Genomic DNA, 13,018 nt, shown 5'->3' with positions numbered 1-13,018 from the left:
ACCCCAGGTGCTCCGGTTTCCTCCCACAAGTCCCAAAAGATGTGCTGTTAGGTAATTTTGACATTCTGAATTCTTCCTCAGTGTACCCGAACAGGTGTTGGAGTGTGCCGACAAAGGGATTTTCATATTTCATTGCAGTGTTACAGTAAGCCTACTTATGCCAATAATAAAGATTATTATAAATGGGGTGCAGGAACTGAAGGACAAGACTGCATATGTGTATAAGTCATTAAAGATGACAGGACAGGTTGAGAAAGCAGTTAATAATACTTACAATATCCTAAGCTTTATTAATAGGGGCATAGAGTACAAGAATAAGAAGGTTATGGTGAACGTTGAAAAAATACACCAGTTAGACCTCCCCTGAGTTTTATATCCAGTCCTGGGCACAATATTTTAGGAAGGTTGTGAAGGCATTGGAGAGAGTGCATAAGAGGATTATGAGAATGGTTCCAGGGATGAGGGCCGTGATTCTCCGCCCCTCCGCGCCACATTTCTAATCCTACCGGCCGGTGGGATTCTCCGTTACGCCGACCGGTCATTGGGGTTTTCCATTGTGGGGCAGCCCCACGCCGCCGGGAAACCCCCAAGCGCCCGCAAAATGGAAAATCCTGCCGGCGGAGAATCCCAGCCGTGGAGCTTCAGTTATGAAGTGGGATTGAAGAAGTTGAGAGTCTGGAGAAAAGAATACTGATAGGAGATTTGATAGAGGTATTCAGAACTATGAGTGGTCTGGCAGAGTAGATAGCGCGAAATTGTTTGCATTCATTGAAGGGTCGAGAACAAGAGCGCACATGTTTAATGGAATTGGCAATACAAACATAAGCAAGTTGTTAGGGTCTGGAATGCATTGAACCAGAGTGTGGTGGAAGCAGGTCCAAGCGAGACATTCAAGTAGGCATTGGATGATTATTTGAAAATAAACAATCTGCAGGGTTACTGGGAGCAGCAGGCAGGGAAGTTATAAAGCAAGCCAATGTGTAGAGTGGACGGGTCAAGCCCTTCATCCTTCTCCTTACTTGCTCCAATTGATATTGAATTCAAGTCATGGTCCCCATAAAAGGGACATACTAGATCCCAAGGTGACAAGAACAGGCATTGCACCTACTCTCAGGCTTGGGCGAAATGCTCATTCAAAGAGCCGGGGCAGACACGATGGGCCGAATGATCTCCTTCTGCCCTGGAAGAATACTGTGATTGTCACATGACAAAGCTTCAGCACGAACGACAGAACAAGCAGCCCGAAGTGGGCGTCTGCGCAAACTCGAAGTCTGATTGTGATGTTGTATCGCGGCCCCGCCCCTCGCGGTTGACCATTCCATCGTGCGTGATGATTGTGAGCTCACTGCGTTTTCTTCCTCAGCTGCCCTCCATGCTCTCCGCACGTCTGATTGTGACGTGTCAGTTTGCGTGACGTACCTTTCGCGGTGCGGGGAGAGAGCGGGAGCGGCCGGCCGCCGGGCGGGTGGACGGACTGGAGCATGGAGAGGAAGCGGAGAGAGGCGGCGGAGGGTGGACAGCGAGAGAGTGGCGACAGCTGACTCACCGGCAGCTACAGCTCCGCCACATAAAGGCGTGCACGGTACCCAGCTGGCCGCGCCACTCCTTCACCGAGCAGCCGACTTTGCCCCAGCGGCTGGCAGCGCTGTGGTTGCTCATGTCGTCGCAGTGGGTGTCGATGGGGAGTCAACTGCGGGGGGTCCTGGACGTGGCCCTGCGGGTTCCCTGTATCTTCGTCATCGACGCCATCTTAAACTCTTACTTTGACGGCGTCGAGAGCCTGTCCACGGTGGCTCGGCAGGTATCGCAGCGGTTACTGGGTGAGTGAATGCAGGCTCAGGCCGTTGCAGGGGAGGAGCAGGCTCCTGGATTGGATAATTGCTGCCGACTCTTTTATCAGCACAGATGGATCATTTTACATCAGCCTGAGGGAGGTCCTGTCCGACTAGTTAAACACCTAATCGGGTGAAGTGTTCACAAATCACTCTGGATTAGTGACTGGGAAGGGTTGGAGAGTTCCTGCTCCGTCAGTTGGCAGCTCTCATCTGGAGAGGAGGGAGGCTCGCCCTTATTCCATGAGATTTGAACTTCTCTCAGAGATAGACAACCCAAGTTCCAACATTTAATTGAAGCTATGCTGGGAAGGGGTATGGAGGCGAATTCAGGGCTTCACGGAGGAGAATTCAGGGCTTCATGGAGGAGAGTTTTGATTAGATATACTCTGGGAAGAGGTTCGTGCTGTACTGTTTGGAACTCTGGTCTTTCTAGATGGTAGAGATTGTAGGTTTGGAGAGTGTTTAAGAAATTGGTGAGTTTCTCCAATTTTGTATGATGCAGGCATGATACATTGGTGGTGGAGGGAGTGAATATAACGTTAGTAGATGGGGTCTCCATCAAGTGGATTGCTTTTTCCTGGATAATAGTGTCAGGCTTCCAGTATTTTGAGAGTAAGAGCTACAGTGACATAAGAATTAAGGAGCACAGTTTAAAAAAAAAATCCCAATTAAGGGACCATTTAGCGTGGCCAATCCGCTGCACATTTTTTGGGTTGTGGAGGTACGACCCATGCAGATACTGGGAGAATGTGCAAACCGCGCGAACAGTGACCTGGAGCTGGGATCAAACCCAGGTCCTCAATATTGTGAGGCAGCAGTGCTAACCACTGGGCCGCCTGAGCAACACAGTTTATAAATAAAGGGTCTCTCGTTTAAGATGGAGCTGAGAAGAATTTCGTTCTGAGGGTTGGAACTCTTCAACCCTGCCTCCAACACTCTGGGAAAATTAATATTTTGAAGGCAGAAGAAAATCAATTCTTGACAAACAAAGACGTCTCAAAGGCAATCAGACATAGGTGGAATGTGGAATTGAGGCTACAATCAGATCAGCCATGATTTCTCCTAATTAATTATGTTTGTACGTACTCCTGAGGTGTCTTGCAGTTGGTAGACATGGGAAGTCAGTAGGTGAGTCACACTGGTGGTTACCTAACTTCTTTCCTGCTCTTGTAGCCACAGTATTCATGTGACTGATCCATGGTATGGTAGCAGTGGTTAGCACTGGCTTCACAGCGCCAGGGTCTCAGGTTCGATTCCTGGCTTGGGTCACTGTCTGTGCGGAGTCTGCACGCTCTCCCTGTGTCTGCGTGGGTTAACCCTGGGTGCTCCGGTTTCCTCCCACAAGTCCCAAAAGACGTGTTAGGTGAATTGGGCATTGTGAATTCTCCCTCTATGTACCTGAACAGGTGCCGGAATGTGGCGACCAGGGGCTTTTCATAGTAACTTCCTTGCAGTGTTAATGTAAGCCTACTTCTGACAATGAAAAATGATTATTATATGGGACCCGGGACCCACTCCAATGCGTTTTGGGGATTTGACAGTAATGTTGTTGACTGTCAAGGGATGCGAGACTCTCTCTTGGAGATGGTCTTTATCTGGCAATTGTATAGCATGAATGCCCAAGTCTGAATGTTATCCCAGTCTCGCTGCATGCTGTGTGTACTATATCATTGTCTACGCAGTTACAAATGAACACCTGCGCAACTGTCAGTGAGCATCCCTACTTCTGACAAAGGGAAGGTCATTGAAGCAGCTGAAGATGGTTGAATCTAGAATACAACCTTTAACACTTCCTACAGTGATATCCTGGGGCTGAGAATATTGGTCTCTAACAACCACAATTATCTTCTACTTGTGTAGGAAATTGATGGGAAACATGAGATTACAAAATTGAAGGGATCATGTAGAGAAATGAAAAAAATTTGGAAAGATGTAAAAAATAAACTAGTAAATGTTAGCCTGATTAAAGTGACAACAGCAACCTTCTGTGGTTGAAGGAGTGGTAAGGCTTCTAAATGACTAGCTTGTTTCAGTTTCTCCAAAAGTGGGAGAAAGCTGCTATGATAGTGATCATAATCCAGACAGATATAGCATCGTTATGGGAAAGGGCAGAGGTGAAATAGGAGTGAAGGTTCAAAATGAGGAATGGCAAATTTTACTAAGTTTGAGGAGCAATTTGACAAAGGTGGACTGGAAACAACTACATGAAAGTAAATCGGTGTCAGAGTAATGGGAAATATTCAAGAAGGAGATTCAAGGGGATCTGGGTAAACATATTCTCACCAAAGACAGTGAGATGACTGAATCTAGAGCTTCTGGATGACGAGGTGCATAGATGGTAAGATAATGCTAAAAGGGAGGCTAATGTCAAGACACCGAGCTTAATATTGCAGAAAGTCTTGTGGAGTACAGAAACATAGAGATGAAATTAGGAAAACAAAGAGAGGACATGGAAAAATACTGGCAAGTAAAAGCAAGGAAAATCCAAAGACTTTAGAAAAGAATAACACATACTGGAGACCAAAAAGATATCTTGTGGAGCAGGAAAATGTGTGGGTAAGATTCTTAATGAATAAATTGTGGCTGTCTTTACAAAAGAGGGGGCCATTGATGATGAAGTTAACGATGTGAAATATTGATGGGATAAACATTGAGAGGAAGGTCTGACATCCTTGAAAGTAGATAAATGGCCTGTCAACATCTTGGGGGGTTACCATTGTTTATAAACTGAACTGGACTGCCATGTAAATACTGTGCCAGAAGATTAAGTCACAAGTTAGGAATCCTGCGGTGAGTGACTCGCCATCTGACTCCCAAAATCCTGCTACCGTCAACAAGGCCCAAGTCAGGAGTGTAATGGAATACTCTCCACTTGCCTGGATGTGTGTAGCTCCAATAACACTCCAGACGCTTGACATCTCCCAAGATAAAGCAGTCCACTTGATTGCTACTCCTTCCACAAACGTTCACACTCTCCACCTCTGACATACAGTAGTAGCATTGTATACCAACTATAAGATGCACTGCAGGAACTCACCAAGTTCCTTAGGTAGCACCTTCTAAACCCACAATCATTACCATCTAGAAAGCTAGGGCAGGAGATACCTGAGAACACCACCACCTGGAGGTTCCCCTCCAAGCCACACAACATCCTGACTTGGAAATATATTGCTGTTCCTTCACTGTCGCTGGGTCAAAATCCTGGAATTCCCTCCCTAACGATACTATGGTGTATCAAACCACAACGAACACAATGGTTCAAGGGGGCAGCTCACCACCATCTTCATGGTGGGCAACTTGGAATGAGCATTAAATGCTAGTCTGGCCATGACGCCCACATCTCGTGAATGAATTTTTAAAAAAAAAGACTGGTGAAATATATCCTAGATGTTCAATCAAAAAAGGAGGAATTTGCAGAGACTCTGACCATCCTTTTGAGGAGGAACTATTTCTTGCAGAGGGTGGTGAATTTGTGGAACTCGTCCCATTAGTGCGGTGGATTCTGAGCCATTAAATGGTTTCAAGAAGCAGGTAGATATATTTCTGATTTAAAAAAACGGGTTATAGGCATGATGGTGCAGTGGTTATCACTGCTGCGACGGCACTGAGGATCCGGGTTCGATCTCGGCTCCGGGTCACTGTCCATGTGGAGTGTGCATATTCTCCCCGTGTCACCCCCACAACCCAAAGATGTGCAGGTTAGGTAGATTGGCCACGCTAAATTGCCCCTTAATTGGAAAAAAATAATCGGGTACTTGAGGGATATGGGGAAGAGGCAGGGAAGTGGATTTCAGACCAGGAAGAGATCAGCCATGATCTGATTGAATGGTGGAGCAGACTCGAAAGGCTGAATTGCCTACTTCTGCTCCTAATTCCTATGTTTTTAATCATATTTCAATTCTTGATGGTCACAATAGTGGTGCCAGAGGATTTAAGGACTGCCAACACTGTAAAGTTGTATGAAAAGGAAGGAAGGTATAATCTAGATAATTAGACCTGGGTGGCATGGTGGCCCAGTGGTTAGCACTGCTCCCTCGGCACTGAGGACCTGGGTTCGATCCCGGCCCTGGGTCACTCTGTGTGGAGTTTGCACATTCTCCTGTGTCTGCACTGGTTTCACTCCCACAACCCAAAGCTGTACAGGTTGGGTGGATTGGCCACACTAAATTGCCCCTTAATTGGAAAAAAAAAAGAATTGGATACTCTAAATTTTAAAAGAAAATTAGACTTGTTATCTTAACTTCAGCTGTGGGCAAATTATTGGAATTCATTCGGAGGGATTTATTTGCAAAGTTTAGATTAATTAAAATGTCCGCATGATTTGTTAAAGAAAGATTATGTCTAACTAAACTGAGTTTTTTTGAGGAAGTGACAAAATTGAAGGCAGTGTGATGGATGTAATTTACCTGGATTTTGGCAAAGCATTTGTGAAGGTCCCACATGGCAGACTGGTCAAAAAGTAAATCCTTCGGGATCCATCTAGCAAATTAGATGCAAACTTAGCTTAATGGCAGAAAGTAAACTGACACCCATGTGATGAACCTTCTGTGAATTAATTTTATTGATTTGTATGAAGTGATAGTGGAAGCGTACAAGAAGAAATGTTGGAGCAAAATGATATAACTATAAATACAGTAGTAGTACTGGAAAAGGTGGTGGGATACAAAGTGGCAAAGACTCTTTTGTGTATCTGGGAAGGCTGAGGGAAGTCAGAAAGGAAATATAAATGATTTTTCTCACATGTTTGGGTTTGGAAGCTGTACCAGAGGACCAAATCATGTATGCTCAAGAGAAGGAGGCCAATCAAATTGATATCCGTAGTGGGTAAACTTGATAATGTTTAGTGTATATAGTTGAGACCAACTGTTCTCTCCTGGTGAAATGGGGATAAGTAAATTCGAATGTATGGCTGCAATTGGGTCTTCGCTTTAATACATTCTATCCCCCCTTTTTTGTCTTAATTTTCCAATGAAAACTGCCAATATAAATATGCTATGATGTAATTACGCCCTGCCTTACATGATAGCATTGCAATAGCTAAGTAGGAACAGGGATGAACCATTTAGCCCCTTGGCTGATCTGCAACCAATTGCATTTGTGGAAGAGGGTCCCAGGTTCTACTGACCTTTGCGTGCAGATGTATTTCCTAATTTCACTCCTGAAAGGTCTGGCTCATTTTTTTAGTCCCAGACTTGCCAACCCAGTGGAGGTAGTGTCTAATATATACCCTAGCTGTTTGCTTAATATCTTGAAAACCTTGAGTACATTTTCCCGTAACCTTCTAATTTCCAGTGAGTACAAACCTAGTTTGTGCAATTTTGTTTTGTAATTTAACTCTGAGTTTCCAGTGTCATTCTGGTAAATCTATACTGCGCTCCCTCCAAGACCGGTGTTGAGTATTCAATATTCCAAGTGGGATCTAACCAAGGCTTAATATCGCTGAAGCATGCCTTCTACCCCCTTGCATTCTGAACCTTTAGCTATAATAGCCGGCATTCCATTAGCCTTTTTGATTAGTTTCTGTGTCTATTCATCACATTTTAATAGTCTTTTTGTTCCTGGAGCCAAGTCTTTTCGGATCGCTACTCAGTGACCAACTCTGAGGAATAAATTCAGGACATTCTGGCATCCGGGGGAGGGGGAATTGCTGGTGCACTTGTGAAAGCGGGTGCAGCTTGCAAAGCTGTAAGCAGGCTGCTGGGAGGAGAGCACAGTGTGCCCGCACAGGTGGGCACTACAAGTGTGTAAATTGCAAATGTGGGACAAACGTCCTGAATGCGTGCAACCTGGAACTTGTGCAGGGAAGTCCCAAATAATCCGGAACAAATGGCTACCCTGCCTTCACTGTTTCCGACTTTTGCCCTTTGGGTCCAAGGTGGATGACCTCGTATTTGATGACATGAAATCAATATCTCTGAATTGTGACACACTCATTTTACATTGCTCGCAATGTTGTTTTGTCTTTGTATTATTGTCAGAGTTCAATCTGTGACTTTTTATCCCATCATCTTAAGTCACCATTAATAGGGTGAGTGGTTGAGGTTCCAATTGAGATCTTTGTGTAATACCATAAGTCCCCCTCTGCCATTTAGAATACCTGCCCTACTCTCTCTGTCTCCTGCCACTCAGGTCAATTTCCTAATCGGATCAGTAATTTTTAAAAAAACATTTTTTTAAATGTTTTCTTAGCGTGGCCAATCCACTTACCCTTGCACATCTTTGGGGGTGTGGGGGGGTGAGACCCATGGAGACATGGGGAGAATGTGCAAACTCCATACGGACAGTGACCCGGCGGGCCAGGATAGAACTCGGCTCAGTGAGGCAGCAGTGCTAACCGCTGAGCCACCGTGCTCCCCCCCCCCCCCCCCCCCCCCCCAAAATCGGGTCAATAATTTGCCTTCAATTTTAAAAATTATTTCATGGGAGGTGGGTGTCACTGGCTGAGCCAGCATTTATCTTCATCCCTAATTGCCTTTGAGTGGGGTAAGAGTCAACCGCATTTCTGTGGGTCTGGAATCACATGTTGCTGGACTGGATAAGGATGGCAGATGTCCTTCCCAAGAGGATGTTCGTGAACCAGATGGGTTTTTACAACAAATAATGATAGTTATCATGAGACTGTTAATTCCAGATTTTTTTTATTCGCTTCAATTTTCACCATTTTCTGTGGTGGATTTGAGCCTGTGTACCCAGACCAATAGCCTGGGTCTCTGGAGTACCAGTCCAGTGACAATGCCACTGCCTTCCAGTTCCATGAGCTTCAACTTGGGGGGGAGGTTTTCTAGTACTCTTCGGGAGGGTTTAAACTAATTTGGCAGGGGAATGGGAACCGGATCTGTAGTCCAGCAACTAAGGTAGACGATAGTCAGGACGCCAAAGCACGTAGTGATGCAGTGGGGAAGGTAACAATGACAAAGGAGAGGACTTGCAGGCAAGGAGATGGGTTGAAGTGTGTATACTTTAATGCAAGAAGCATCAGGAATAAGGTGGGTGAACTTAAGGCATGGATCTGTACTTGGGACTACGATGTGGTGGCCATCACGGAAACTTGGATAGAAGAGGGGCAGAAATGGTTGTTGGAGGTCCCTGGTTATAGATGTTTCAACAAGATTAGGGAGGATGGTAAAGAGGTGGGGGGGGGTGGCATTGTTAATTAGAGATAGTATAACAGCTGCAGAAAGGCAGTTTGAAGGGGATCTGCCTACTGAGGTAATATGGGTTGAAGTCAGAAATAGGAAAGGAGCAGTCACCTTGTTGGGAGTTTTCTATAGGCCCCCAAATAGCAGCAGAGATGTGGAGGAACAGATTGGGAAACAGATTTGGAAAGGTGCAGAAGTCACAGGGTAGTAGTCATGGGCGACTTCAACTTCCCAAACATTGAGTGGAAACTCTTTAGATCAAATAGTTTGGATGGGGTAGTGTTTGTGCAGTGTGTCCAGGAAGCTTTTCTAACATAGTATGTAGATTGTCCGACCAGAGGGGAGGCCATATTGGATTTAGTACTTGGTAATGAACCAGGGCAGGTGATAGATTTGTTAGTGGGGGAGCATTTTGGAGGTAGTGACCACAATTCTGTGACTTTCACTGTAGTAATGGAGAGGGATAGGTGCGAGCAACAGGGCAAGGTTTATAATTGGGGAAAGGGTAAATACAATGCTGTCAGACAAGAATTGAAGTGCAGAAGTTGGGAACATAGGCTGTCAGGGAAGGGCACAAGTGAAATGTGGAACTTGTTCAAGGAACAGGTACTGCGTGTCTTTGATATGTATGTCCCTGTCAGGCAGGGAAGAGATGGTCGAGTGAGGGAACCATGGTTGACAAGAGAGGTTGAATGTCTGTTAAGAGGAAGAAGGAGACTTATGTAAGGCTGAAGAAACAAGGTTCAGACAGGGCGCTGGAGGGATACAAGATAGCCAGGAGGGAACTGAAGAAAGGGATTAGGAGAGCTAAGAGAGGGCATGAAAAATCTTTGGCGGGTAGGATCAAGGAAAACACCAAGGCCTTTTACACATATGTGAGAAATATGAGAATGACTAGAGTGAGGGTAGGTCCGATTAAGGACAGTAGCGGGAGATTGTGTATTGAGTCTGAAGAGATAGGAGAGGTCTTGTACAAGTATTTTTCTTCAGTATTTAAAAACGAGAGGGGCCATATTGTTGGAGAGGACAGCGTGAAGCAGACTGATAAGCTTGAGGAGATACTTGTCAGGAAGGAAGATGTGTTGCGCGTTTTGAAAAACTTGAGGATAGACAAGTCCCCCGGGCCTGACGGGATATATCCAAGGATTCTATGAGAAGCAAGAAATGAAATTGCAGAGCCGTTGGCAATGATCTTTTCGTCCTCGCTGTCAACAGGGGTGGTACCAGAGGATTGGAGAGTGGCGAATGTCGTGCCCCTGTTCAAAAGGGAATAGGGATAACCCTGGGAATTACAGGCCAGTTAGTCTTACTTCGGTGGTAGGCAAAGTAATGGAAAGGGTACTGAGATAGGATTTCTGAGCATCTGGAAAGGCATTGCTTGATTAGGGATAGTCAGCACGGATTTGTGAGGGGTAGGTCTTGCCTTACAAGTCTTATTGAATTCTTTGAGGAGGTGACCAAGCATGTGGATGAAGGTAAAGCAGTGGATGTAGTGTACATGGATTTTAGTAAGGCATTTGATAAGGTTCCCCATGGTAGGCTTATGCAGAAAGTAAGGAGGCATGGGATAGTGGGAAATTTGGCCAGTTGGATAACAAACTGGCTAACCGATAGAAAACAGAGAGTGGTGGTGGATGGCAAATATTCAGCCTGGAGCCCAATTATCAGTGGCGTACCGCAGGGATCAGTTCTGGGTCCTCTGCTGTTTGTGATTTTCATTAACGACTTGGATGAGGGAGTTGAAGGGTGGGTCAGTAAATTTGCAGATGATACGAAGATTGGTGGAGTTGTGGATAGTGAGGAGGGCTGTTGTCGGCTTCAAAGAGACATAGATAGAATGCAGAGCTGGGCTGAGAAGTGGCAGATGGAGTTTAACCCTGACAAGTGTGAGGTTGTCCATTTTGGAAGGACAAATCTGAATGCGGAATACAGGGTTAATGGTAGGGTTCTTGGCAATGTGGAGGAGCAGAGAGATCTTGGGGTCTATGTTCATAGTTCTTTGAAAGTTGCCACTCAAGTGGATAGAGCTGTGAAGAAGGCCTATGGTGTGCTAGCGTTCATTAGCAGAGGGATTGAATTTAAGAGCCGTGAGGTGATGATGCAGCTGTACAAAACCTTGGTCAGGCCACATTTGGAGTACTGTGTGCAGTTCTGGTCACCTCATTTTAGGAAGGATGTGGAAGCTTTGGAAAAGGTGCATAGGAGATTTACCAGGATATTGCCTGGAATGGAGAGTAGGTCATACGAGGAAAGGTTGAGGGTGCTAGGCCTTTTCTCATTAGAACGGAGAAGGATGAGTGGCGACTTGATAGAGGTTTATAAGATGATCAGGGGAATAGATAGACAGTCAGAGACTTTTTCCCCGGGTGGAACACACCATTACAAGGGGACATAAATTTAAGATAAATGGTGGAAGATATAGAGGGGATGTCAGAGGTAGGTTCTTTACCCAGAGAGTAGTGGGGGCATGGAATGTACTGCCTGTGGTAGTAGTTGAGTCGGAAAAGTTAGGGACCTTCAAGCGGCTATTGGATAGGTACTTGGATTAGGGTAGAATAATGGAGTGTAGGTTGACTTCTTAAGGGCAGCACGGTAGCATTGTGGATAGCACAATTGCTTCACAGCTCCAGGGTCCCAAGTTCGATTTCGACTTGGGTCACTGTCTGTGTGGAGTCTGCACATCCTCCCCGTGACTGCGTGGGTTTCCTCCGGGTACTCCGGTTTCCTCCCACAGTCCAAAGATGTGCAGGTTGGGTGGATTGGCCATGAAAAATTGTCCAAAATTCTATGATTAACCTAGGACAAAAGTTCGGCGCAACATCGTGGGCCGAAGGGCCTGTTCTGTGCTGTATTTCTCTAAAAAACTTCAGATAATCTTCCCTTTTGAAGGACTTCAACACTTGCCTTCAGGAAGTTTGTATAAATAACATCCATAGACATTCCATTATCCACTTCAAAAGTTTCAATCAAATTTGTCAGGCATGACTTGCCCTTTACAAACTCCTGAAAATGTTCAAGGTGTTCAGTTACCTTATCTAATGATGCGCTTAATAATTGTCCAGCTACAGATGTTGGGCTAATTGGTCTATAATTCCATAGTTTTCCTCTATCACCATTCTTAAATAGCACAGTGACATGCAACTTTCCAATCCAAAGGAATGGTTCCTGAATTGAAAGTATTTTAGATTATAGTTGGGGCATCACTTTCTTTAAAAACTTGGATGGAACCTGCCTGGTCCAATGTTTTGTCAATTATTAGTTTCATAACGTTCTTCGTTCTTGATATTTTGCTTATATTGCTGAAAGGAGATGCATGTCACTGAAGCTTTCATCAGGACAAACATAAAAATGCCTAATTTCAAACAATCACAGCACTTCATACTACCAGAGAAAAAGGATGTTAATTGGTTGGCAAGACTCTGGCAAGGCATTGCCATTGCGAAAGTGATTGGGAACTACAAGCTCCCCATGCTTCCGGGTAATTTTTAAAAAGGTGCAAAGTGTTTAAACATGCTAATTTGCAGAAACCGAGTCTTTGCATATGAACATAGAACATAGAACAGTACAGCACAGAACAGGCCCTTCGGCCCTCAATGGTGTACCGAGCCATGATCACCCTACTCAAACCCACGTATCCACCCTATACCCGTAACCCAACAACCCCCCCCCTTAACCTTACTTTTATTAGGACACTACGGGCAATTTAGCATGGCCAATCCACCTAACCCGCACATCTTTGGACTGTGGGAGGAAACCGGAGCACCCGGAGGAAACCCGCGCACACAGGGGGAGGACGTGCAGACTCCACACAGACAGTGACCCAGCCGGGAATCGAACCTGGGACCCTGGAGCTGTGAAGCATTTATGCTAACCACCATACTACCCTGCTGCCCCTAAAATATGAATGATGTAGCTTCGAGAAGGCTTAAATGAGCGTGATTGATTGCTATATGAAAATGAAAATTGCTTATTGTCACGAGTAGGCTTCAATGAAGTTACTGTGAAAAGCCCCTAGTTGCCACATTACGGCGCCTGTCCGGGGAG

General features: G+C 45.3%; 1 protein-coding gene across 2 annotated transcripts in view; it reads left to right on the top strand.

Annotated features, from left to right (window-relative positions):
• Positions 1–1,330: 1,330 nt before the first annotated feature.
• The window catches only part of rnf139 (ring finger protein 139), a 50,855-nt gene continuing 39,167 nt past the window's right edge, over positions 1,331–13,018 (top strand). The window contains exon 1 of one of the 2 annotated variants that reach the window (XM_038809225.1): positions 1,331–1,820. In XM_038809225.1, the coding sequence (XP_038665153.1) occupies positions 1,658–1,820 (163 nt within the window). In that variant the 5' untranslated portion in view covers positions 1,331–1,657. The remainder of the gene's footprint in view (positions 1,821–13,018) is intronic. The other variant, XM_038809226.1, reaches the window with a different exon arrangement.

This window comes from Scyliorhinus canicula, chromosome 10 (assembly GCF_902713615.1).
Source record: "Scyliorhinus canicula chromosome 10, sScyCan1.1, whole genome shotgun sequence".
NCBI lineage: Eukaryota > Metazoa > Chordata > Chondrichthyes > Carcharhiniformes > Scyliorhinidae > Scyliorhinus > Scyliorhinus canicula.
This window is presented reverse-complemented; position numbering and strand designations above follow the sequence as displayed.